Source organism: Populus alba, chromosome 1 (genome assembly GCF_005239225.2).
Source record: "Populus alba chromosome 1, ASM523922v2, whole genome shotgun sequence".
Classification (NCBI taxonomy): domain Eukaryota; kingdom Viridiplantae; phylum Streptophyta; class Magnoliopsida; order Malpighiales; family Salicaceae; genus Populus; species Populus alba.
In genome coordinates, this window is record NC_133284.1 from 16,433,130 (window position 1) to 16,458,389 (window position 25,260).

The 25,260-nt window shown below is 37.2% G+C and overlaps 2 protein-coding genes and 1 long non-coding RNA gene across 4 annotated transcripts; all 3 read left to right on the forward strand.

The window, feature by feature from the left end:
* The first annotated feature begins 284 nt into the window (after positions 1 to 284).
* Positions 285 to 14,632, forward strand: LOC140954350 (uncharacterized). Its single transcript, XM_073403690.1, has 7 exons — positions 285 to 667; positions 966 to 1,507; positions 2,407 to 2,771; positions 11,268 to 11,383; positions 11,465 to 11,685; positions 12,414 to 13,679; positions 13,848 to 14,632. Exons 1-7 carry the CDS (start codon positions 285 to 287, stop codon positions 14,630 to 14,632), a joined length of 3,678 nt encoding a protein of 1,225 aa, XP_073259791.1.
* Positions 14,633 to 15,423: 791 nt separating this feature from the next.
* On the forward strand, positions 15,424 to 16,911 carry LOC118034905 (uncharacterized). The gene is made up of 3 exons (XR_012169440.1): positions 15,424 to 15,493; positions 15,615 to 15,744; positions 16,659 to 16,911. It is a non-coding gene; the product is annotated as an uncharacterized lncRNA (long non-coding RNA).
* A 1,702-nt stretch (positions 16,912 to 18,613) lies between these two features.
* LOC118034903 (uncharacterized) lies at positions 18,614 to 23,926 on the forward strand. Of its 2 annotated transcripts, none has more exons than XM_035040343.2 (7): positions 18,614 to 19,096; positions 19,782 to 19,917; positions 20,159 to 20,240; positions 21,097 to 21,272; positions 22,542 to 22,679; positions 22,765 to 22,904; positions 23,317 to 23,926. In XM_035040343.2, exons 1-7 carry the CDS (start codon positions 18,979 to 18,981, stop codon positions 23,577 to 23,579), a joined length of 1,053 nt encoding a protein of 350 aa, XP_034896234.1. In that variant the 5' UTR covers positions 18,614 to 18,978; the 3' UTR covers positions 23,580 to 23,926. The 2 variants fall into 2 exon arrangements, with proteins under 2 accessions (XP_034896234.1, XP_073263235.1); XM_073407134.1 differs by lacking the exon at positions 23,317 to 23,926 and adding an exon at positions 23,167 to 23,305.
* The last annotated feature ends 1,334 nt before the right edge of the window (positions 23,927 to 25,260 follow it).

Sequence of the window (25,260 nt, forward strand, 5' to 3'; positions counted from 1 at the left end):
AACGAAAAAGTGAGTTTACCTTGAAATTTCCCTAGCTCTCATTTGCTTTTATATATATATATATATATATATACCTTATAATCATCCATGTTCTTTTTTTTCATTATCTTTCATTTCTTTGTAATTTCTAGGGGAAACATGCGAGTATGTTGACTTGGTGATAAGACTTTTACATGTCCCATTGTAACGCGCTTTTTGGCTCCAAGAACGTCTTGCACGTTCATTCCAAAAAGAATCCATCTTTCTCACTTTGTTGCCTTAATGGTCGAGTTTCCCTTCCAACTATGCAACCAACTCCTCCAATTCTTGATTTTCTTCTTGATCCCAGCAATGGCTCTGCCTCAAAAAAATTTCGGGACAATATACGAGCTTATAACTCTATGTTTGCTTTCACATCAATGGGTGCAAAGATTGATACTTCTGTTAATGATCAACCAGCTCCATATGTGTTTAAGATAAGCGGTCATTGTCATCATTTAATGGGCTCCCTCTTACCTGTTGATGGAGAATCACCAAAGTTTGCACAGCTCTATATGTTTGACACTGCTCATGAAGTTGCAAATAGACTTTTACCATTTACAAGAGGCTCCAAATCATCATCTCTGGATGAGAATATTGTTGTGGATCTTTTAAGAATGCTTGATGAAACAAACGAGCTTGCCAAATTGTTTCGCAAAGCTAGAGACAAAACTCAAAATATTCAATCTATTGATTATAAACTTCGCTTGCTTGGAAAACAAAACCATGATTCACGCCAATAATGATGATCCTACAATCAAATGACATTGGTGGTTGGTTGTTGGAGATATTAGAGATTTTTTCTCGGAACGAGATATAATTATTGAATCCTTTTCAGGTTCTTTAAAAAGGATCTCAAAATTACATCCAAAATTCATGGCATTACAATATCCCCTTTTGTTTCCTTATGGTGAAGATGGCTACTCCTGTAATATTATGTTTGTTAGCCAAGGACATGAAAAAACAAGGAAAAGGTCAAGAGTTCCGATGCGAGCTTATTATGCTTACCTTATCAATGAAAGGCCTGGGTGCGATAATACCATCATTAAAGGAGGTCGTTTGTACCAACAATTCTTGGTCGATGCATTTGTTAATGTTGAAGAAGATCGTCTTGATTATATCAGAGCTAATCAAAAAGATTTGCGTTCAGAAATTTATAAAGGTATCCATGAAGTTGTGCTTAATGGGGATGTTGAAGGTTTCTCAACTGGGAAAATCATTGTTCCATCTTCTTTAACTGGTAGCCCACGTTATATGATCAATAATTACCAGGATGCAATGGCTATATGTAGAGCCTACGGGAATCCTGACCTATTTATTACATTCACATGTAATGTTAATTGGCCTGAGATACGAAGGGAGCTTACAAAAGGTCGAATATACAAACATGAAGACAAGCCTGATATCATTACACGTGTTTTTAGATCGAAGGTTATTGATATGTTAGCCTTCATAAAATCAGGCAAGCCTTTTAGTCAGATAATTGCAGGTGCCTTATTTTTTATCTCATTTCTTCTAAACATTACAACTTTCTATTCTTATTGTCGCACCCCAAAAAAAATCATCAGAAGCGCGGCATCGGGCTGGCGATTTAAGTCTCGTTGTTGCATTTGCTTGAATTTGGTTCGTTGGAGTCGCCACCTAGTAATTCATTGAGGGCTACTAGGAAACCTGATGTACTGGTCTTGTCAGAGATCTGCGGGTAAGAGACTGGTTGTGGTTAGGGAAGGTATTAACACCCCTAACGCACCCTACCTGAGGTAAGCTGCTTCGCGAATTTGATGTGTTAAAGAAGTTTTAATAATTGTCTTTTCATCGGAAATTAGAAATATCACTTACGTATAAGTTAATAATTCTTAACCGTGATCCGATCAAAATATTAAATTCTTCTTTAATAAATTTGCAATTTTATCATTAAAAGAAAATAAATAATAATTCAATAAACAAAATAACACACACATACACTTTCACTATTTTTTTTGTTTCTTTTTCTTTTTCTTTCTCCTTTTCTTTTCTTTTCTTTTACATCCATATTTACAAAATACAAATGGTTCAAAATCAACAAACAATTACATCAAACAATTCAAAATTACAAAATAAACCCTAAAACATCCTAAGGCTTCAGGAACAGTGCACGGGAACAGTGCTGGGAAGGCTTCTGGGGGGAGAAAACAGTGGCGGCGCGTCTTCCCACGCGCCCCCATCACTGGCGGCGCGTGGGTTCACGCGCCGCCGCAAGAAAAACACTGCAACAGGGGGGGGCTGGATCGACTTCTTCCCATCATCCTTTCGTCGCCGGCGGTGTGAAGTAAAGCCACCTGCAAAGTCAAGAACACGCAACAACAGTAGATTTTAATTTTTCTTGCTCCTTCCTGGATCTGTTCTCAGGTCTTCTTCTCCGCTTCAGATCGGCAAATGGGTCTGTTGTGTTCTTCTTCTCCTCTGCTTCAGGTGGCCGCCAGGTGACTGGGAAGCTGCTGGTGTTGTGGATCTGTGACCGTCGGGTCTATTCGGGTGACCTTGTGACCTGCTGGCGGGGTGGGGGTCGTTACTGGTGTGCTGCGGCCGGCGTGAGCACGACGTTGAGAGGCAGATCGGAGGAAGAGACGCTGGATGGTGGTCTGTCGGTGACTCCTGGTGATGGAGTTGAGACGATGGCTGAGAGGAAGGAACGACGCTGTGGCGTCGCTGCGGCTGACGGAGGCAAGCTCGTCCGGTGTTGGAGGAAAAGTGAGCGGCGGCTCTGTGTGCAGGCCGAAAGAAGATGACGGAGAGATGGGGGCTGCGGGGTTGTGGTGGAAGAGCTGGAGACCGTAGGGGGGGAAGAAGATAGGCCGGCTGTCAATTGGAAAGGGACAGTGTATGGCTGAGGGAAGTGGCTGTTTGGCTTTTGGTTTGTGGCCGGCGGCTGTAGGAAAAAAAATTCCAAACCAGGGGGGAAGAGGGGGCGGCCAGGCTTGGTAGAGATAGGTTTTAGGGTTAGGTTATTTTTTTTGTATTTTCTGATATTTCAAAATTACCCCCCCTTTTGTTTGAGTTAAAGACCAGTATTTATAGGCAAAAATGTTGCTAGGTTTTTCACTTGGTCCCTCAACTTCTTCTCTTTTTGTAAATTTTGATTTTTCTTATTTTTTTGTATTTTTTTGAAACGAGCAATATCAACGTCGACTCAAATGCGGAAAAATCAATGATTTAAAAATTGACGCGTGAAAAAGTCGAGCACGTTTTGAAAATCTTTAACAATTTAAATTCTTTTTTTAGACGACGTTGAAAATGCTAAAATGATGAAAAATATATTAAAAAAACATATTTTTTGGATTTTCATTGTTTTTCTCTATTTTTGGATTTTTTGAAAAATAATATCAAAAAACATGGGTCAAAAATGGGGTAGCAACAGATGCCCCCTCTTTAACAATGCTTACGAAGCAAAACTCCTCAAATTTTGCATAGTAAGCTTTGTAAAGAAAACAAAAAGGAAAATGATTTCATTATCTTGGGCGACCTGCCCACACACTCACACTGATATGTTTTTCACGGGCGAACCTGCCCACACATACTCACTCAAGTCTATTTTCACGGGCGACCAACCCACACGTACTCACTCAAGTCTAATTTTCACGGGCGAACCGACCCACACATACTCACCCTTGTCTATTTTCAACGGGCGATCCGATCCCATCTGGCGCTCTCCCAATAGGTCTAATTTTCACGGGCGACCTGCCCACACATTGGGTTTACCTGAGATCCCATCTGGCGACCTCATTCAACTGGAACGAAAATATTGCGTAACCCGGTTAACCTGAAATCCCATCTGGCGATTCCCTTTAACCAAAGCTACATGAGATCCCATCTGGCGACCTCATTCAACTGGAACTAAACTGTGTAACTCGGTTAACCTGAAATCCCATCTGGCGATTCCCTTTAACCAAAGCTACATGAGATCCCATCTGGCGATCTCATTCTGGTCTCATTGTATGGGTGACTAACCCTAGAAAAAAGCTGGTCTCATTGTACGGGTGACGAACCCTGGTGCTGCTGGTCTCATTGTACGGGTGACGAACCCTGGTGCTGGTCTCATTGTACGGGTGACGAACCCTGGTGCTGCTGGTCTCATTGTACGGGTGACGAACCCTGGTGCTGGTCTCATTGTACGGGTGACGAACCCTGGTGCTGGTCTCATTGTACGGGTGACGAACCCTAGTGCTGTCTCATTGTACGGGTGACGAACCCTAGAAAAAAAGCTGGTCTCATTTGTACGGGTGGACGAACCCTATGTTGGTCTCATTGTACGGGTGACGAACCCTAGAAAAATGCTGGTCTCATTGTACGGGTGACTAACCCTGGAAAAATGCTGGTCTCATTGTATGGGTGACCGACCCAAAAATAGAAAAAATGTGAAGAAGTGTGGTCTCATTGTAATGGGTGACCTACCCACGTGGAAAGAATATGAAAAGGTGGTCTCGTTGTGATGGGGCGACCTACCCAAATAGAAAGAATGTGATGTGAGGGGCGGTCTCATTATAAAGGGTGACCTACCCAAATGAAAAAAATATGATGAAGTGTGGTCTCATTGTAATGGGTGACCCTATCCCAGATGGAAAAAATATGATGAAGGTTGCGGTCTCAATTATCATGGGTGACCTACCCGAAAATGGAAAAAATATGAAGTGGGGGTCTCATTGTAATGGGTGACCTACCCAGCATGGAAAAAAATATGATGAACGGTCTCGTTGTGATGGGCGACCTAACCCAAATAGAAAAGAATATGAAGTGGGCGGTCTCATTGTAATGGGTGACCTACCCAAAAAATTGGAAAAAAAATATGAAATGTGGTCTCATTGTAATGGGGCGACCAACCCAGATGGAAAAAATATGATGAACGGTCTCGTTGTGATGGTGACCAAACCCAGGTGGGAAAGAATGTGAAAAAATGGTCTCATTATGATGGGTGACCTACCAGATGGAAAAAAATATGAAGTGTGGTCTCATTGTAATGGGTGACCTACCCAAGAAAAAATGTTTGCGAGGGCCCAAAGGCGCACTCGAAATGAGTAGGGTTAGAAAACGCACTACCTGGGAAGTGAGGCTCAACGGCGCACTCGAAATGAGGTAGGGTTATAAAAACGCACTACCCGAGATGATGGCGAAACATCGACCATGCATTATGATCAATATGCATGTATACTTACCTGAGAAAAATAGGTCCCCCTTTCTTCATGGTGTGTTTCTTTTCTCAAAAGTTGGAGTGTTGGCAATGAACTTCGATGGCTTCTTCGTTCTTGCTTACTCGAGTCATCTCTTGTGATTTTGATCTCTAGGAAAGACTTGATATCATCGTACTTCTTTGTCCTCCGCTTCTTTATCTTAAAGGTTGCCAATTTTGCTCGACATTTTCTTAGAATGGGAATCATGAAGCCAGCCCTATCATATGTTTCTTTATTGCCCCCTAACTTGATCATGCCCCCAAGTGTGGTACTGCTTGATTCATCATGAAGGATTTTCTCTCCTGGCTTCTTCTGAGAATTATCCTCTGATTGATTGTGTGCATCATGCCAATACCCATCAAGATTGTTAATCAGTCATGAACTTGCCTCTATTTGAAACAGTACTCTTTAAGTACATGTTATCATCAGCCTTCTTGGAACTCATTCAGTCATCCAATCATGCATCTCATAGCTTGCAGTACAAAGGCTCATGGTTGTATGCTCAGTGCTCTTCTCATAGACTCCTTTCAACTCTTCTAATCAGATTGTGAAAAGAAATGCCTCGGCCTCATCAATGATGCTACTTCTATCACCCATACTCATGCGGTGAAGTGCTCATCTGGCTTCAAAACAAATTGTCCCACACAGTCAGTCTTCGGGGTGGGTGCCTTTCTGACATTCATTCAATGCAGTTGCGTGGTAACGTCTGTCGATAACCATGTTTCAAAGGATGACAATATGAGATTGTCCTTCAAGTGCATCATTGTTCCACAGTCAGTCTTGGTGGTGTGCATATGTTCGATGTTCATTCAAATGCACTCACCCGATAACATCTGTCAGGAGTCATAGCCATGTTTCAGAGGGTGACCCAAGATGGAGATATGAAAATATCCTTTAAGTGCAGCGTTGCTCATCAATTGCTGCTGAAGTTCACTGAATCATGGATTGTCTTTGAACAACATTGCCCCAGCAATGATATGAATGCTCGTTCATCAGTTTATACTCAATGATGTTTTCCTTTGTCATTGTCAGATGATAATCATAACTTTCCGGGACTTTGATGACTCATCATCTGATTCTTTCTTTGCCCCCAGCTGATCTGGATACTGTTTGTTTTCCTTCTTAAGGTCCACTGTATTGCCCCCAGCTGCTCAACTTTTCAAGGAGTGTCGAGGACTTCAATGTCATTTCTATCAATGATTTTGCATACTCAATCGATGTTCTTCTGTGTTTGATAATCTTCCTTGTTCTGGAATCAACTCTCATATTTCAAAGATCATGTCTATTCAAAGTCTAGTTTGTTGAAATGAAATCAGAGATGTCCTTTTTTGGAAATCTTTTGAAAATCAAGCTTTTTGATCAAAGACCCAACACACGTTATTCGAAATACACAGTCCTTTGATTGTCTTGTATTTTGAAAACAGAAATCGACCCGTTGTAGGATTAAAATGGCTTTTTCCATGGTTCTTTGTATCAATTTGAATCCTCGATATTGGGTATATCATTTGATGGTCTGTGATGAGGTGACATTTTTGTGAATTTCAAAAACAAGATGCTCAGGCTTTATCAAGAAAAGTTGTTTCTTTTCTTAGCATTTATTTTATCAGCATGCATAATAACCAGTAGCTTAATTCATGGAGTCACGACCCTTATGGAAAAGCTCTTTAAGTTTTGAAGCGCCATTTATCGGTTCAAATTTCTTGCTTGATTAAAAAGGGCTTTTAAAAACACGTAATGCAGGCTATGGTTCATGGCTATGAAAGAAAGGAATTTCACAGGCTCAAAAGGTGTTTGAGGGTTTCAAAGACCTAGGATCAACATCAACTATTCATCAACTCTTTTCTATTGTTGTCTTTGTAGAGGAAACGACATATAACCTTGTTAACCTCAAAGTTTAGACTTTTCTTAACATAAGTCATAATGCAAATCCACATTTCCTTGATGAATAACCAACCTTAATCATCTGATAACATCAGAGGCTTTATAATGGACACCAAAAGTCACGTTTATAGCTTAGTCTTTTTTTCTGGTATTGACTTTTGTTGTGTCCTTGATTGAAATTGCTTTTGCTTTTCATAGACATGATAGGCGTTTTCTTTCCTTTATCTTCGACTTGTCTTTAAGTGAAGGCAATTTCAACTTCTTCTCCTTTTTTTTTCATTTTTTTTTTCATCATAGCCTTCCTCAAAACTTTCTTATATGCCCCCAGTCTATGTGTCTTCTTCTAGCTCTCTTTCAATCATTGGACTTTTGTTCTAAGCCTTCCTCTTTATCCATTAATTATATCAATGTCTCCAACATCTCTTATCTGCCCCCAGTATGGGGTGTGATCCTAGTCAGGGTTTTCATGAAAAGAATATTCTATTCAGCTCAAAATGGGACTACAAGGGATATAACCTTTAGAAAGTGAAGGGATATCAAAGATGACCTTTTCTCATTTCAAGCAAGGTCAGTTAGAACTGATAAATTTTGACCTCATCCAATGAATGATTTGGACTTGTAAGAGTCATGATTCACGAGTCCATAACTATCGAATCCACTACATGTCATTATGCATACTGCTAAAACTTAGCTAAATGATGTGTGGTTCAATTTCAGGAGGTATGAGTTCAAAATTGTTTAGTCACCTCATGTCATTTTCAAGTATAGAGTCATTTCTGTAATCAAAACACTTTTAATCTTCCGGATTGATTAACCTTTATCGCATGTTGGAGTTTGATCAAAATATTTTGTCAGGATAAAATGCTAAACATTTGTTGATTTCAAAACAACAAAGAGACAAAAGCAAGGCATGTTTCGTTGAAGGATTAGAGGTGATCCCAAAACAAAATGCAGAATTCCAAAACAATATGATTGACTGTTCATCACCATTCTTGAATCAGCTTTTCTGGCAATATTTGCGTTTTGTCAAGCACTTTCGATCAACATGTCATTCTAAAGATGTTCGGGGGACAATATAGCCAATGACCCCCTCCTTCACGGGACTTCCTTATCTCTTGCTTACCAACTTTCAGACTCAATTCTTGCAATTCTTGCAACTGTTCACTTGAAATAGTTGAGGACCCCATCATGACATCACATCTCTTATCTGGATTATACCACCGAGAAATTGGTGGTTGCATGAGATCTGTCGACGTATAGCAACAGTCTGGAATCTAGCAGATTCTGGTAAATAAACCCACATGGCCACTGCTCAATTAAAATTCTTGCAACTATTCCACTGAAATGGTCGAGGACCCCACCATCACATCGCATATATTGTCTGGATTACGCCACATGGCAAATGAACTTCTATCTTGGCAAAGACATTGGAGTAGTCAATGATGCTTGAGCGAGACTTGACTAGGCAAAATAACTGAGGTTTCTCAATCGAGAGTCATCTTCTGATTCAACTCCCTTCGCGGTTCTGGAATCCATAACAAAACCTTCAATCCTTCACTTCTTCATAGCTCGCTCAATTCTTTCAATGATCTTCACAACATCATGTCAATCTTCCAATGTTGTCGTGGTTGGTTGAGGATTGTTAGAAAACTTTCTAACAGCTTGGTAATCTTGGCAGCGCCCAGAAACTTGTAGTATCGCCACTACCGACGTGTGGAATCACACATTGTCTCTATTGGAAGAGCACCTGATGAATCTAAAACTCCTTTGTCCCCTCTTTGATTTCTCACTAACAGTGCAGCAAACAAACACCTATAGAGGAAGTCCTGCTCTGTTAAAGTTTCAGTCTTCTTCATGTTTTTCAGTCTAGGCATGTCTCTTCTCTCTACTCTTGCATTTTAATACTGACACTGTTGGAGGAAAATCATAGCTGATCTGAAACTACTGTATTCCTTCTTGGATTTCCCATTTGCGGATCTACAAACAGATTCCTGTCGAAAGAGCTCTGCTACGTTGAAGTTTGAAGTCTGCTCGTATTTTTCAGACCAGGTATGGATCTTCAATGTACTAAGATGTCTCCATGCTGAAACTGATGAGAGAAATATTTGTAGCATATGCAACTTATAAATCCCCTTTTGCCTTCCCAATTTGCAGAGCCATAAATTGATTTTTGTAGAGAGAGAGTTCTGCCACATTGAAGTTCAGTGTTTAATCATTGTTATTTTCAGACCATCTTGCTGCTGAAATGGAATTGAGCTCATAATTAGGGCAGCTTCCAAGAAGACTAATGCGCCATGTACAGGAGACCGGTAGTTGTTTGGTTCCATTAGATGATGTGGAGGCGATGAACATTTAACAATGCAATTGGATAAGAACCAGAGTTGTCATTAGTTGATGACTGAAGGCGTTGTTGCTTTTGTTCATGACGAAAAACGGGAGATACAACTTCAATTAGATATGAACAAGCAGTGTTCCCACAGAAGACTGTGCAGATATTCTCTTTCCATTTGATGCTCAACACTTGTTCGAGCAGATCTGAGTCTAGATACTTCACATTTAATGCTCTCAACCTTAATCTGATAATGAGCCTCTATCTGACATCTTTCTTCACCTCCATCATTTTTCTCCAATCACGTGCAGCACAGCTTGTATAGGGGACCTACCTTTCATTCTGGTGCATGCATGACAAATATATGAACATGTAATCTATATGGTGAACTCACCCTTCGAGAGGTGACAATATGGTCGTAACTCTTGTATGATGGACAAGAATCGTGATTTTTGCCCAAACTCTATAATGAAAATTTTCGGAGCAACGGCCAATGTGTCACCCATAAGTCTTGAGTTCAAGATGCTTCAAGAAGAGTTTGCCCTTATGCAAAAACGATAGCACATACAACCTAAGGACAGGTTCTATTCATTATGTGAACATGGGTAGGTTTTCTATCTGGTCTCAAAAGGATCTCATATCTGCCCAGTGACGTTCTTCGTAAAGACAGTATGGGGGCGTTGCAAGGAATGGTTAAGGCACGTATACCCACCATTACCAAGCAGGCACTCAGATATGAGTTGGGTGTTTCACGCATCTGAACCCTGACCAATAGTCTTAGGGCAGATCGCTAGTTCCCCACCTAACCTAGAAGTTTGTGTGTGCTTTCAAAAATAAATACAGGTGATGCATGAGACAATTCTATAAAATGCATGGAAATAAATATTAACAAAAAAGATAAAAATGCAAAATCTTAAACACATAAAATATACAAAGCTTAGTCCAATAATGTCAGAAACAGTACCTTCCCCAGTGGAGTCGCCATTCTGTCGCACCCCAAAAAAAATCATCAGAAGCGCGGCATCGGGCTGGCGATTTAAGTCTCGTTGTTGCATTTGCTTGAATTTGGTTCGTTGGAGTCGCCACCTAGTAATTCATTGAGGGCTACTAGGAAACCTGATGTACTGGTCTTGTCAGAGATCTGCGGGTAAGAGACTGGTTGTGGTTAGGGAAGGTATTAACACCCCTAACGCACCCTACCTGAGGTAAGCTGCTTCGCGAATTTGATGTGTTAAAGAAGTTTTAATAATTGTCTTTTCATCGGAAATTAGAAATATCACTTACGTATAAGTTAATAATTCTTAACCGTGATCCGATCAAAATATTAAATTCTTCTTTAATAAATTTGCAATTTTATCATTAAAAGAAAATAAATAAATAATTCAATAAAAAAAAATAAACACACACATACACTTTCACTATTTTTTGTTTCTTTTTCTTTTTCTTTCTCCTTTTCTTTTCTTTTCTTTTACATCCATATTTACAAAATACAAATGGTTCAAAAATCAACAAAACAATTACATCAAACAATTCAAAATTACAAAATAAACCCTAAAACATCCTAAGGCTTCAGGAACAGTGCACGGGAACAGTGCTGGGAAGGCTTCTGGGGGGAGAAAACAGTGGCGGCGCGTCTTCCCACGCGCCCCCATCACTGGCGGCGCGTGGGTTCACGCGCCGCCGCAAGAAAAACACTGCAACAGGGGGGGCTGGATCGACTTCTTCCCATCATCCTTTCGTCGCCGGCGGTGTGAAGTAAAGCCACCTGCAAAGTCAAGAACACGCAACAACAGTAGATTTTAATTTTTCTTGCTCCTTCCTGGATCTGTTCTCAGGTCTTCTTCTCCGCTTCAGATCGGCAAATGGGTCTGTTGTGTTCTTCTTCTCCTCTGCTTCAGGTGGCCGCCGGTGACTGGGAAGCTGCTGGTGGTTGTGGATCTGTGACCGTCGGGTCTATTCGGTGACCTTGTGACCGCTGCTGGGTCGTTACTGGTGTGCTGCGGCCGGCGGTGAGCACGACGTTGAGAGGCAGATCGGAGGAAGAGACGCTGGATGGTGGTCTGTCGGTGACTCCTGGTGATGGAGTTGAGACGATGGCTGAGAGGGAAGGAACGACGCTGTGGGCGTCGCTGCGGCTGACGGAGGCAAGCTCGTCCGGTGTTGGAGGAAAAGTGAGCGGCGGCTCTGTGTGCAGGCCGAAAGGGAAGATGACGGAGAGATGGGGGCTGCGGTGTGGTGGAAGAGCTGGAGACCGTAGGGGGGGAAGAAGATAGGCCGGCTGTCAATTGGGAAAGGGACAGTGTATGGCTGAGGGAAGTGGCTGTTTGGCTTTTGGTTTGTGGCCGGCGGCTGTAGGAAAAAAATTCAAACTAGGGGGGAATGGGGGCGGCAGGCTTGGTAGAGATAGGTTTAGGGTTAGGTTATTTTTTTTGTATTTTCTGATATTTCAAAATTACCCCCTCCTTTTGTTTGAGTTAAAGACCAGTATTTATAGGCAAAAATGTTGCTAGGTTTTTCACCTTGGTCCCTCAACTTCTTTCTTTTTGTAAATTTTGATTTTTCTTATTTTTTTGTATTTTTTGAAACGAGCAATATCAACGTCGACTCAAATGCGGAAAATCAATGATTTAAAAATGACGCGTGAAAAGTCGAGCACGTTTGAAAATCTTTTAACAATTTAAATTCTTTTTTTAGACGACGTTGAAAATGCTAAAATGATGAAAATATATTAAAAAAACATATTTTTTGGATTTTCATTGTTTTTCTCTATTTTTGGATTTTTTTAAAATATATCAAAAACATGGGTCAAAAATTGGGTAGCAACACTTATTAGGATTGTTTGGCTTAGTTTTCTTTTTATTTTGTAGATGTTTGTGCAATTGAATTTCAAAAGAGGGGTTTGCCACACACTCATATATTAATTTGGCTACACTTGAATTTTAAATGTCGTACACCTGAAGATGTTGATTCCATTGTTTCAGCTGAAATCCCTGACAAACTTACAGATCCAAAATGCTATGAAATTGTTTCAAGATTCATGATGCATGGTCTATGTGGTCTTGCAAATCCAAAATATCAGTGTATGAACGAGGGAGTTTGCTCAAAAAGATTCCCAAAAAAATTCAAGACACATACTGTTTTTGATGATAATGGCTTTGTTTATTACAAGCGTCGTGATCTTAAAGACAATTTTGTTATAAAAAATGGCATTCAGCTCAACAACAGATATGTTGTTTCATATAATAAGGAACTCTTATTACGATATAATGCCCACATAAATATTGAGATCTGTTGTCAGTCAATGTTAATCAAGTATCTTTTTAAGTACGTAAGCAAGGGATCTGACAGATGTAGAGTTGTTGTTGAAAAAGATCATGCTGATGAGATCCATACGTATATGAATTGTCGTTTTATATGCCCATATGAAGCGGTCTGGCGTCTTCTACAATTTCCAATACATTCAAGATCACCTCCTGTTGAGCGACTTCAAATCCATTTGCCATTGCATCAAAATGTTGTTTACTCAGGAAATGAAAGTCTACCATCAATACTTCAAAAACCAGGTATTGAAAAAACAATGCTCACAGAATGGTTCACACGTAATAGAATTGATCACGAAGCACGTCAGCTTTACTACTCAGAATTTCCACATAAATATGTTTGGGATGCTGGTAAAAAAGAATGGATTCCAAGATCAAAAGGTTTTAGTCTTGGTCGATTAACATATGTTCACCCTGCCTCAGGAGAGCTCTATTTTCTAAGACTACTCCTTAACCATGTAAGAGGAGCATTGAGCTTTGATTATCTAAAAAATGTTTCGGGTGTTGTGCATCCAACATTTCAACTTGCTTGCAAGACCTTGGGACTTTTAGGGGATGATAAAGAATGGGAAGACGTCTTTTGTGAGGCTATGGCTACTGCAACATCTCCTCAAATTAGGAATCTCTTTGTCAGTGTTGTTCTTTTCTGTGATGTTGCTGATCCAGAAGTTTTGCTCAATAAATTCTGGCGCTCAATGCATGATGATATTATCACCCGTTTCAAATCCAGCTTTGCCATGCCTAATCTTAAATTATTCGATGATGAGCTTAAAAACTATGTTCTATATGAGCTTGAGCTTCTCTTCAATGTTGCTGGCACATCTCTTGAAAAGCAGAAGCTTCCAATGCCTGATGGGCGTTTATTGTCAGAAATAAAGAATAAACTTTTGAGAGAAGAGCTTAACTACGATATTGCAGATCTTATATGTCAACATTCATCAGCTTTCCCACAACTTAATCAATGTCAACTAAATGTTTATGATTGTGTTGTTAAATCTGTCCTTGAAAAAAGATAAGAATTAATTTTTGTTCATGGCCATGGAGGAACTGGGAAAACATTTTTGTGGCATACAATAATCAATCGGTTGAGATCAGATGGTTTGATTGTCCTTGCTGTTGCATCATCGGGTATTGCATCACTTTTGCTTCCTGGTGGTCGCACAGCTCATTCAAGATTTAAGATCCCCCTTACTGTTTCTGATACTTCATCATGCGAGATTAAGAAAAAAATCGATCTTGCACAACTTCTACAAATGACCTCTCTAATTGTATGGGATGAGGCTCCAATGAATAATCGGTGTTGCTTTGAAGCATTAGACCGCTCGCTTCGTGATGTCCTAACAAATGGTAATGACTTGCCCAATGATAAACCATTCGGTGGAAAATCAATTTTATTAGGAGGAGATTTCAGGCAGATTTTACCTGTTATTCCCGGAGGAACAAAGGAAGACATTGTTCATACATCTCTTTGCAGCTCTAATTTGTGGTCTAAATTTAAAGTTCTCACTCTTACAGAGAATATGAGGCTATCATCCAATGGACTTTCAAATGATCAAAAGAAAGAACTTGCTATTTTTGCCAACTGGATTCTTGCAATTGGTGATGGAACTCAACATGATGTTTTATTCCCTGATGATTATGATGCATCCATGATTAAAATACCACAAGATCTTTTGCTTGAACCTGGATCTAACCCCATATTGGCAATTGTTTCAGCAGTGTATCCCTCTATTCGTGATATCGATATCGATCCATGCTATTTTAGAGAGAGAGCAATTGTAACTCCAAGAAATGCTACAGTTTCTGAGATCAATGATTTTATCTTAAACATGCTGCCAGGAATGAAGCGAATTTACCTGAGTACTGATACTGTTTGCTAAACATCGAGCGATGGTGATAATGCAGATATTTTGTATCCCGTTGAATTTATCAATCAACTTGAGTTCAATGGAGTGCCATCCCACACAATTTCCTTGAGAATTGGCACACCAATAATGCTTTTACGCAATCTTAATTTATCAGCTGGTTTATGTAACGGAACAAGACTTATTGTTACGTAACTTGCTGAGAGGGTCATAGAAGCTCAAATAATAACAGGCTCTTTTATTGGCAATCGTGTATTTATTCCCAGGATTGTTTTTCCAATAAATGATGCAAAATTTCCATTCACAATTAAACGAAGACAATTTCCTATAAGACCGTGTTATGCTGTGACAATAAATAAAAGTCAAGGACAATCATTGAAAGTTGTCGGGGTTTTTCTCAAGGATCAAGTTTTCACTCATGGACAATTGTATGTTGCTCTTTCACGGGTTACATCAAGACAAGGACTGAAGATTATCACATGCGATGCTGAAGGAAATCATTCAATCTATGTGAAAAACATTGTGTATAAAGATGTTCTTAGCTCCTTATCAGTGTCTTGATCTCTCAGAAGCACATGTTATTCTTTTGTCAATCTTTTGCTCCCTGTCTTTTTTTCTTTTCTAAGGTGATGCTTTTTACAAAAGAAAAAATTATTTGATTTATCATTTTTAATTTGGACATGTTTCCATTTGTTGTTTTTCCCCATTCATTTTGAATTAAATATTTGCAATACATGTCATTCTTTTTATTAATATTAGCTCTGCTATTTTTATCATTGCTCCTAATATTTTTTTTATTAATCATTTGCAGGAAACAAGCATAAACAGTGAAGCACGACGTGCACTTGATTTTGAAGATGCAACACAGCAGCTCAGGCAAGTTTACATTTCCCCACACTTTCTTTACATTTTTTTTCCTTAACACGTGCTAAATTTGATGGTTCTTAACCTGTGATGGTTCTGCCTTGCATCTCTTTAACTCCTTTGGTTACAATAGTCATGAAGATGAGCATGACAAAGCAATTGAAGTCCAAGGAAACCTGGGAAACATAGCTACATCTGAGACATTTGATCACTCACTTCCACCTTTGAAAAAACAACGGGCAACATCCTCATCATCCTCGAAGGTTTGATTTTTAACCTCACATTCTTATAAATCAATTTACAATTTGTCCAACATGCCTTTTATTTGTTATTTATTTTCTAATTCTATTTGTTTTTTATTATTTTACGTTTACCTATTTCTCTTCACTTCACAGCCTATAATTCATGAGTTCTTCTTTTCTTTACATGCAACAATGAGAAGAAAACATAATTATTATGTGCACACAATAAATACTTAGATAAAGAAGAAATCATTACAATTATATATGTGCATATGTTACTTAAACAATTGCAATAAATATGGTTACTTTCTTGGTGAATGCTGTAAATTAAAGTCATCCCAGAGGTTGGGGAACCATGACACCAATTCCTGATACATGATATGCACAATGGATGATCCACATTCAGGCAGGACTGCAATCCTTCTTTTAGGTGTTGTAGGCTTTGAAAGCACACCATCCATGCATACATTGCACTCAATTTCTTCACTATGATTTAATGCCACAAGAAACTTTTGTTTCGTTACTTCTCACATGATTTCAAATGCTCCCCTCTTTCATCTTCCCTGAAGGAATAATCACAGCAATGTGATGCTGGAGTTTTTTGAGAAAAAAAGTTTTTCCTTTTTTTTTTCAATTTAGGATTTTTATTGCTTTGAAAAAGGTTTTATAATGACTAGATAAATTGTATATACAATAATGTAAAAAAAAAAAAAGCATGGTCAATTTTTTATATCTTGCTTCATCCACACATTTTAACTTCATCTACTACACAAATGTTCACAGAATTTTCAAACCTTCAATTGCATCTATAACACAAAACAAAAAAAAACAAAAACATTTTTGTGAAGGCTATTTAACATGTCCAAAAATTACAAACAACAATGACTTGGATTTGTTGTCTTTACATAATTTATTTTATTGTCTTTACATTGCAGAAAAACTAGCAATTCCTCTACAAATGACTTGGATTTAGATTTCTGTAGCAAGAACATGGAGAGGAGTCTGGCAACTTATTTTCACTTTCGATGTTGTTTATAACTTAATCTATATTATCATGACTGCTGCCTCTGTAATTTTGATATAGTTTGGAAACAACAATGTCCTTTAAGTGCTCAGCAATCTGACAGCTTATTTGCATTTTGTTGTTGTTTATAACTTTATCTATATTATCAAACATTTGATACTATACCTAGATGCAGTTCTTTTTATCATTGCTTAGCAATTATTATTTTTCATGCATGTTATGCTTATTCTGGTAAAAAACTGTATTTTCATTCATAATCTAAAATCGCCCGCAGCAAAGCGCGGGCAATCATGCTAGTCAAATATTAAAGTTGAATGTTCAAGTTGAGAGTTTAGAAACATAGAACACAAAACCTAGGTAGATCAAATATTTCACCATCTTAGGAACAGTTTATAGAATTGCAAGCCAATATTCTTCTATCAACCAAATGCCAAAGCTCTTCGAACAAAATCTTAAGAACATTGTAGACAATTAATCAGCAAAATCAACTGTATGGGACAACCAAAGAGCCTTGAGATCTTTCATTCATCCACTGCAAAATCTCCGAGCTTCAGTAAAATTTATCTAAACAAAAAACAGTTCAAGGCTTTTTCATCCCTCTGATGAGACCTAGAATTCACTCTTTCTGGGGGCTCCAGTCCATTAATAAGGGTAATGTATGTTTCTATATTTTAAAAATATTTTTAAAAAATTTAATTTTTTTTATTATTTTATTAACTTCAAATTAATATATTTTTAGTATTTTCAAATTATTTTGATGGGGTAATGTCAAAAATAATTTTTTTAAAATAAAAAAATATCATTGACATATATCTTGGCATAAAAAATTATTTAAAAATCAACCACAACCATACTATCAAACAAGCTTTAAACCCACATGTGCTTGGGATTACTTGGCTCTCTATTTGCGGCCCCGAGTTTTAATAAAAAAAATTATTATATTTCTAAATGATTCTAATAAATTAATATATTAATATTAAAAATAAATTTTAAAAAATATTATTTTAACATATTTTAAATACAAAAATAATTTAAAAAACATCCTCAATTATACAATAATCCAATTGATATAGCTAACCCCGGGCCAGATAAGATGAAAAACTCCCAAGCTACTAGTAGGACTGGATTTTGGTTCTTTGGTCAACCTAAAATTCTTCAAGAAACGGGCTTTCTCAACTTAGCCTAAGAACTTGAAGCTAATGTAGATTAACTCAATGGAACCAATTTCTTTGTAATTAATATAATTGAACTTTGTATAGGTCAACCATGACTATTTTCTATGTAATAAAAGGTAATAAAAAAATACTAAATATAATATACCAAAAAAACCAATAATGGAAAATGAATTCATAGCACCATTTTGTGTCAAAGAATCCAAAATCTATTTATAGTACCCCTTATTATCATTATTATATTTATTTTTGCATCTAAAACCTTCTTAAAATTTGATATTATTGTAACTAAAAAGACTTATAAAGAATTACTAGTATGATTTATTATTATATATCATTCTATGCTCCATTTTTTTAATTAAAGAATCATTTGATAATTATTTTCAAATTATTTTTTTCAAAATAAAAATCTCTTTTTAAAAAAATCCTCAGCTAAAAAAGACTACATTATATATTTTTTTCTTATAAACTATGCATTGCTTATAATCTTGATGACGTGATTATGATAGTGTTATCTGCATTACAAATTTTACTGATATGAATATAATGTAGAGTGTGGGTTTAATAGGCGATAGTAGAAATAATAGGGGGTTGAATTTATATTTCCAAGAGAAGCAGAGCCTTAATGCAAAAGGACCGAAAGGAAAAGGAAAAGGAAAGGGGGAAATCAACCCTATAAATCCACTCCCCATCCAGTTCTAGTCTTCTGCGATTAGCCCTCACATAGTAGTAGCTCTCTATCTTTTCTTTTCTTTTTTTTAATTTTCATTTGATTTTTGTTTCTTTTTAATATATCACTAAAACTCTGTTTCATAGAAAACAATTTATATAGCCTTAACAAGAGTAAATCATAGCTTTAGCCAGCAACATTCCCTGCAATATAGAGAGAAAAGGAGATTAATTCTGACGTCAAACTTTGTTGTGTAGTTTAAATAGGTGAACTGGGTTTTGTATCAGTGCTTTTTTTTTTTTTTTTCTATATAATTCTGTCTCGTTTTGGGTTGTTGGATTCTTGATCCACTAGGGTTTTTTTGGGGTTTGTTGTTGCTGAGGGGCAAAATGGACAAGAAGAAGGTGGCTGTGCCATTAGTGTGCCATGGACATTCACGTCCTGTTGTGGATTTGTTTTACAGTCCTGTCACTCCTGATGGCTTCTTTCTCATTAGTGCTAGCAAGGGTATACCTGCTCTCTCTTTATTCTTCTTAAGGTTTTCTATTGTTTTAAGCGGTGAATTTTATCCATTCTCATTAGTGCTATCAAGGTTATACCTGCTCTCTCTTTATTCTTCTTAAGGTTTTCTATTGTTTTAAGCAGTGAATTTTATCCATTTTCATTTGGGTATCTGTTGTTAACTGTGATTTTGGATTCCATTAAGCAATTGGGTTTCCTTTGAATGGTCATTGGTCATTAAGGTTGTTACTTCATTTCTGTTACTTATGCCATTGAAATTTGAATTGTTCTTACATTCATCTGATTTAGTTGAAAGCTTGGTCTAGGTTTTATTGACTGCTGTAAGATGTGAATTTGATACTGTAGATCTTTTTGTAATTGTGGATTGGGAATCGAGATTTCAACATTGATCATTGTTATTTTCTCCTATTTACTATGGCAACACAGAATCAAATAGTCGTTATGTTTATCCCTTGTTCCACCACTTCTTCCAAATGCAAGATAACCCCAAAGGGCTGTGGATCATTTTATTGTCTCTTTGTGCTAATGTGAATGTAGTCATGAAATTACTGAACTAGGACTTGCACAATGATTTATTCGTCATTTGTTAACTGAAAATTGGGGTTGAACCTCTATTCATTGAGACTTTGTAATTCCTCACTTCAAAATAACGTTATCCTTTGAAATTCAGATTCTAGTCCCATGTTGAGAAATGGGGAGACTGGTGATTGGATAGGAACCTTTGAAGGGCACAAAGGTGCAGTGTGGAGTTGCTGCCTGGACACTAATGCTTTGCGTGCAGCATCTGGCTCTGCTGATTTCTCTGCGTATGTTATTTAAGTTCCTTCCATTTATGTTTTGAAATTCACGAATATATATTGACGTATGTATTCCTTTCAAGTGAACCTGTATACTTCCTTATTTAGGCAATTTTCTTTTAAGACCCCTCTCTCTTTCTCTCATGTTTGTGCACACGGTGGCAAGTGGAAAGATGCTAAATGATCAACATATCATAAATTCAATCAATATAGAGGGGTTTCTATAATATGTCTGGTATATTGTTTGCAGGAAATTGTGGGATGCATTGACAGGGGATGAATTACAGTCTTTTGAGCATAAGCATATTGTTCGAGCATGCGCCTTTTCAGAGGTAGAATTGAATTTTGCTTCTATTCTATTACTTCTTTATTTTCTTGAGCCTGATTTGTTTTGTTTATTTGTAATGTTTCATTATAGAAGGTATTGTTTTGTCAATAGTACAAGAAGGGAACATTTTTCTCAGTCTTTAAATGTCCAAGTTGTCATAGTCTTCACATTTAATGACAGAGTGACATGCTATTCAATGTAAGAGGAGTCAACATGCAATTGATCCATCAAAAGGAGATGCTTAAACCAAATTCCAAATGATTGTAGCAATTTAACGATATTGTTTTCTGATATTTGTTTGAAAGTGCCTTCAAAAGTTTCAACATTGTCTCAATTGCTGTTAAAATTATTCAATTAAGCTGATTGTTTATACATTTACCAAGTTTTTATTCTCAGCGGAGTATTGAATTGGGTTTCTTGCCTGACATTACGGGCCTGGTCCTTGTGCTGGTTGTGTTTCCTTTTTGTTCTTTCTGTATTTTGGTGCACCTAAGTTCTAAGACATGTTAGTTTGAGATAGATTATAAGTTGGTAGCTTTAGTTGTAGTGTCTTTCAATTAACTTGTATGTAACCTTTTATTTTTGCTGTTGGGTCTCCTTTCCTTCATTTGTATCACTTCCATTTGATTTTGCTTTCTATATCCACCGTTTGATTTTTCCTTTTTAGAAATATATTATTTGGTTCTGGATTTATATAATCTGATTCCTTTGTATTATTTGCATTATTATGCAATCATGTAGGTGAGTTTAAACATTAATAAAAAAAATAAAATTTCTGAGTGAAAATATGTATCTGTTTCTATGGCATTTTCCTTTTTTTCTGCTGTATGCATCCAATAACTAAGTTGTCCTTTGTGCAGGATACTCACCTTCTACTTACTGGTGGATTTGAGAAAATTCTTCGCATATTTGACTTGAATCGTCCAGATGCACCCCCAAGAGAAGTTGACAATTCACCAGGTTCAATCAGAACTGTTGCATGGCTTCACAGTGATCAGACCATATTAAGTTCTTGTGCTGATATTGGTGGTGTGAGGTATGGACAGTAATAAATGATCAAGCCTGATCCCATGTGATGTCATATAATTATTTGCTTTCATTTGTGGCTGCGCTTTGTTGTTTGATTGGTTGAAACGGGGTATTTTGTGCTGTTATATTTGAGATTCTACTTCATAATGAACTATCAATATGCTGTGTGTGTCATTAAGCTTAGTGCTTTTTAAAGATATGGGATATGTGAACTCAAGCTTGTCACATCCTTACAGACAGGTACTTGTAATAGTTATCTGATTTTGGTTTTTGTTTTTGTTTTTTAACAAGAAAACCTTTATGAAAGTTCCTGTTGGTTTCTTTACATTATTTGGTTCAATTTAGAGCCATGTGGATATATACTCTTAAAAAATAAGATGATAAAAAAAATAGGAGAAATTTTTGGGGTTATGTGAACTGAACTTAATTTGATGGGGTTTTTTTTTTTACAATTCTCTTACATGTTGATGCATTTCTGTGTTATTAGAAAGTGAACAAACAATAAGAATTTACAGTCTTTGATCAGAGACTGTTCCAGTAAAGTCAGTAAGAGGTGGTCACTCAATAAACCTACCTATATCATTCTCAATTCTAATACTAGACGCTGCGTTCAGCACTTAGGCAACCACACTAATACTAGATGTTGGGTTTGGCACTTAGACAGCCACAAGTTACTATCTCTTGTTGTTAGATTTAGTAAGAAGATGTTTGTTTTTGCGTTTTAAAAGTACTTTTGAAAAAATAAAATAAAAATTTATTTTCTTCTTTGCTCCAAAATAAATTATTTTTGGTGTTTTCATATCATTTTAATGTGCTGATGTCAAGAATAAATTTTAAAAAATAAAAAATAAACACTATTTTGATGCATTTACAAGTGAAAAACATTTTGAAAAGTAACTACTACCAAAATACCAAAATACCAAATGGACTCTTAGTTTTGGTTTAGTGTCATCATAATCCTTGAAGGAAAGCAGTTAATTATTGTGTCTTTGTTTTCACCTTGAGTAATCTATTGGAAAGTGTGCTTTATTTATTTATTGGTACAGAAATCCCTCTTCTACTTTATTGTTATCATCATGGAAGGAAAAACAGTTAATTAATTGTCTTTGTTTTCACCTTGAGTGGTTAATTGGAAAGTGTGTTCAAGAAGGGCTATATATATATATATACAGCCCTTCTTGATTGAGTTTCGCCATAGATGTATTATTGGTACTGAAGTCTTTCCTCGACTCATCATTGTATTGTTGTACTCCTAATTTAATTGCTGACTCTATAGGTTATGGGACATACGAAGTGGCAAAATTGTTCAAACACTTGAAACAAAGTCACCTGTAACAAGTGCTGAAGTGAGTCAGGATGGTCGTTATATAACTACTGCTGATGGATCTACAGTTAAATTTTGGGATGCGAATCAGTAAGTTGTGGTTTGGATTCTTCCTTTTGCGCCTTGGTTATTTCATAGGAATTGCCTTGTAACTTTTCTCATTTTTGTTTTCCAGTTTTGGATTGGTGAAAAGCTATGACATGCCATGCAATGTGGAATCAGCTTCATTGGAACCAAAATTTGGCAATAAGTTTGTTGCTGGAGGAGAAGACATGTGGATCCATGTGTTTGATTTCCATACTGGAGAACAGATTGGTATGTGTAACTGCTCCAACTTTGTTTTTGTTTTTTTTTTTTTTGAAGAAAAAGTTCAACATCTAAACACAAAAAGTTGGTTTGAATCTCTGTGCTGTCTATTCTTGTTGAATGGGAAATTTAGATTTCATAAACGACTTCCATGAAACTTTCATGTTAAAATTGCTTGTCAATTTATGTTTTTGAGGAGCAATGAAATGCAGTTTTTCTATCAGAATATCTGTTGTTAGCTAATGCCTTGACCTGAATGTTCTTTTACCAGTCTTCAACCAGGCGAGAAAATGATGGACCTGAGCTGAATATATGAGTAGTAGTACTAATGGTTGATGGCCCCTATATTCTTCAGAGAAACATCGCTGATGTTCCAAGTTTCAGTAATAACCATCATCTTGCTCGTGCTCTGTATATGCAGGATGCAACAAGGGTCACCATGGTCCTGTTCATTGCGTACGATTCTCACCTGGAGGAGAGTCTTATGCATCAGGATCCGAAGATGGAACCATCAGAATATGGCAACTCAGCCCAGCGAGTCATGATGAGAATGATTCTCTTCCTGGGAATGGACCAACTGGGAAAGTGAAGGTTTCAGCTGATGATGTTGCCCAAAAGATCGAGGTCTTGCATATCAGCAAAGAAGGAAAAACTGCTGAGAAGGAGAAGGCAACTGATGCCTGACTTGGGCTTCGTATTGCTTCACCCTCTTCTTGTTTTGTCTCTACTTGGCAAGTGGACGCTGCTTCTTTTGCATTTGCTCTGCCGTGGAAATAAAAGGGTCATGAAAAAAAGAAAAAAGGAAAAATCTGCTTTGTTGGAAAATCCATCTTTCGAACTTAGCCGCCTTTATAGTTTTAATGATGTAGAACTTTAAGAAAATGACGATTGTACGGTTGCTAATTACAATAGATTTTTGTTAGCTTGACTATCTAATTCGTACATGCTTCTTCTGCACTGGCTGGCATAACTTTTGTTTGTAATAAGTTTTTAAAAGTGTTTTTGATTTGATAAAATATTAAATTAATGTATTTTTAAGTGTTTTTTTTTAATAATTTTGATTTGTTGATATTAAAATTAAAAAAATTAAAAAATATTTTAATATCTTTTTATTAAAAAAATTATTTTAAAAAGTATTGTACAACAGTCTCAAACACTTCTTATGCATGCTGCATGGATAATTTATTTTCATGCAATAAAATAAATATAGATATTGTTATTCATTTTCATATTCAACCTCCTTATTGTCTCTTGTAAATGTAACTCTTCGGTTTGGACACTAAGATGCAATGTGCTCCTTCCCTAAATATTTAAAACATTTAATATATTTATCACAAGTAGGTTGATATTTAGATTTACCTTTCCTATTCGTATGAGTATTCTTTTTGGCCTTAGGTGGTTTGGCCTTTGCATAAGGTTTTGGTTGGGTAGCCCCCTCTCTCTTCAAATTCGGCCTCCATATCGAAGAAGATGAAGCCGAATTGGTCTGAAAACGTGTATTGCCCTTTCTTTTTATTTGCCTCTCCATCTTCGTTTCCATATGGACCATGTCCTTCAATTCCACACAATGTTGTAATTCTACAACATTCGCAATGTTTCTATTCAGTCCATTTAGAAATCTAGCCATAGTAGCTTCCCAATCCTCAATCACATTGGCCCGAATCATGGCGATCTTCATCTCCTTGAAATAATCATCCACGAACCTAGAACCCTTATTCAAACCCTGCAATTTCATATATAAATCTCTATAATAGTGGTTAGGCACAAATCACCTTCTCATCAACACTTTCATCTCCTCCCACGACATTACTGGCCTCTCTCCACTACTCCTACTAATAACATTCTGATCCCACCAAATCAGTGCATAGTCTGTGAATTCGATGACAACCAATTTCACTTTCTTTATCTCCGAATAGTTATGGCAATCAAAAATCCAATCCACCTTTTTCTCTCACTCCAAATTTGCCTCGGGATCATTTTTACCTTGAAAAGAAGGTATTTTCAGTTTGATAGCATCCAAATCACCATCCAAATCAACATGTCCCCCAACACTACGGAAATTTTCCCTTTGGTCGAATTGGCCCCTAGTTCTATTCCCAAAATTCCTTCGGTTTCTAGGTTGTCGAAAACCTTCCCGATGGCCTATAGCCTCATACTCAAAACCATCATCACCAATATCATCAACGACCTCCTCAAAATCCTCATAATCAGCTCACCTTGGCCTTTCGGCCCTACTGCCACTGTTTGCTTTCAGTTCAGCCCCAAGCTTCCTCACATTTTGGGTGCTTGTACCAGCCTCATTACCACGTTTCTCCACCCCATCAAGTCTGTCACACACGTTTCCCATCACAAAATTCATCTTCTC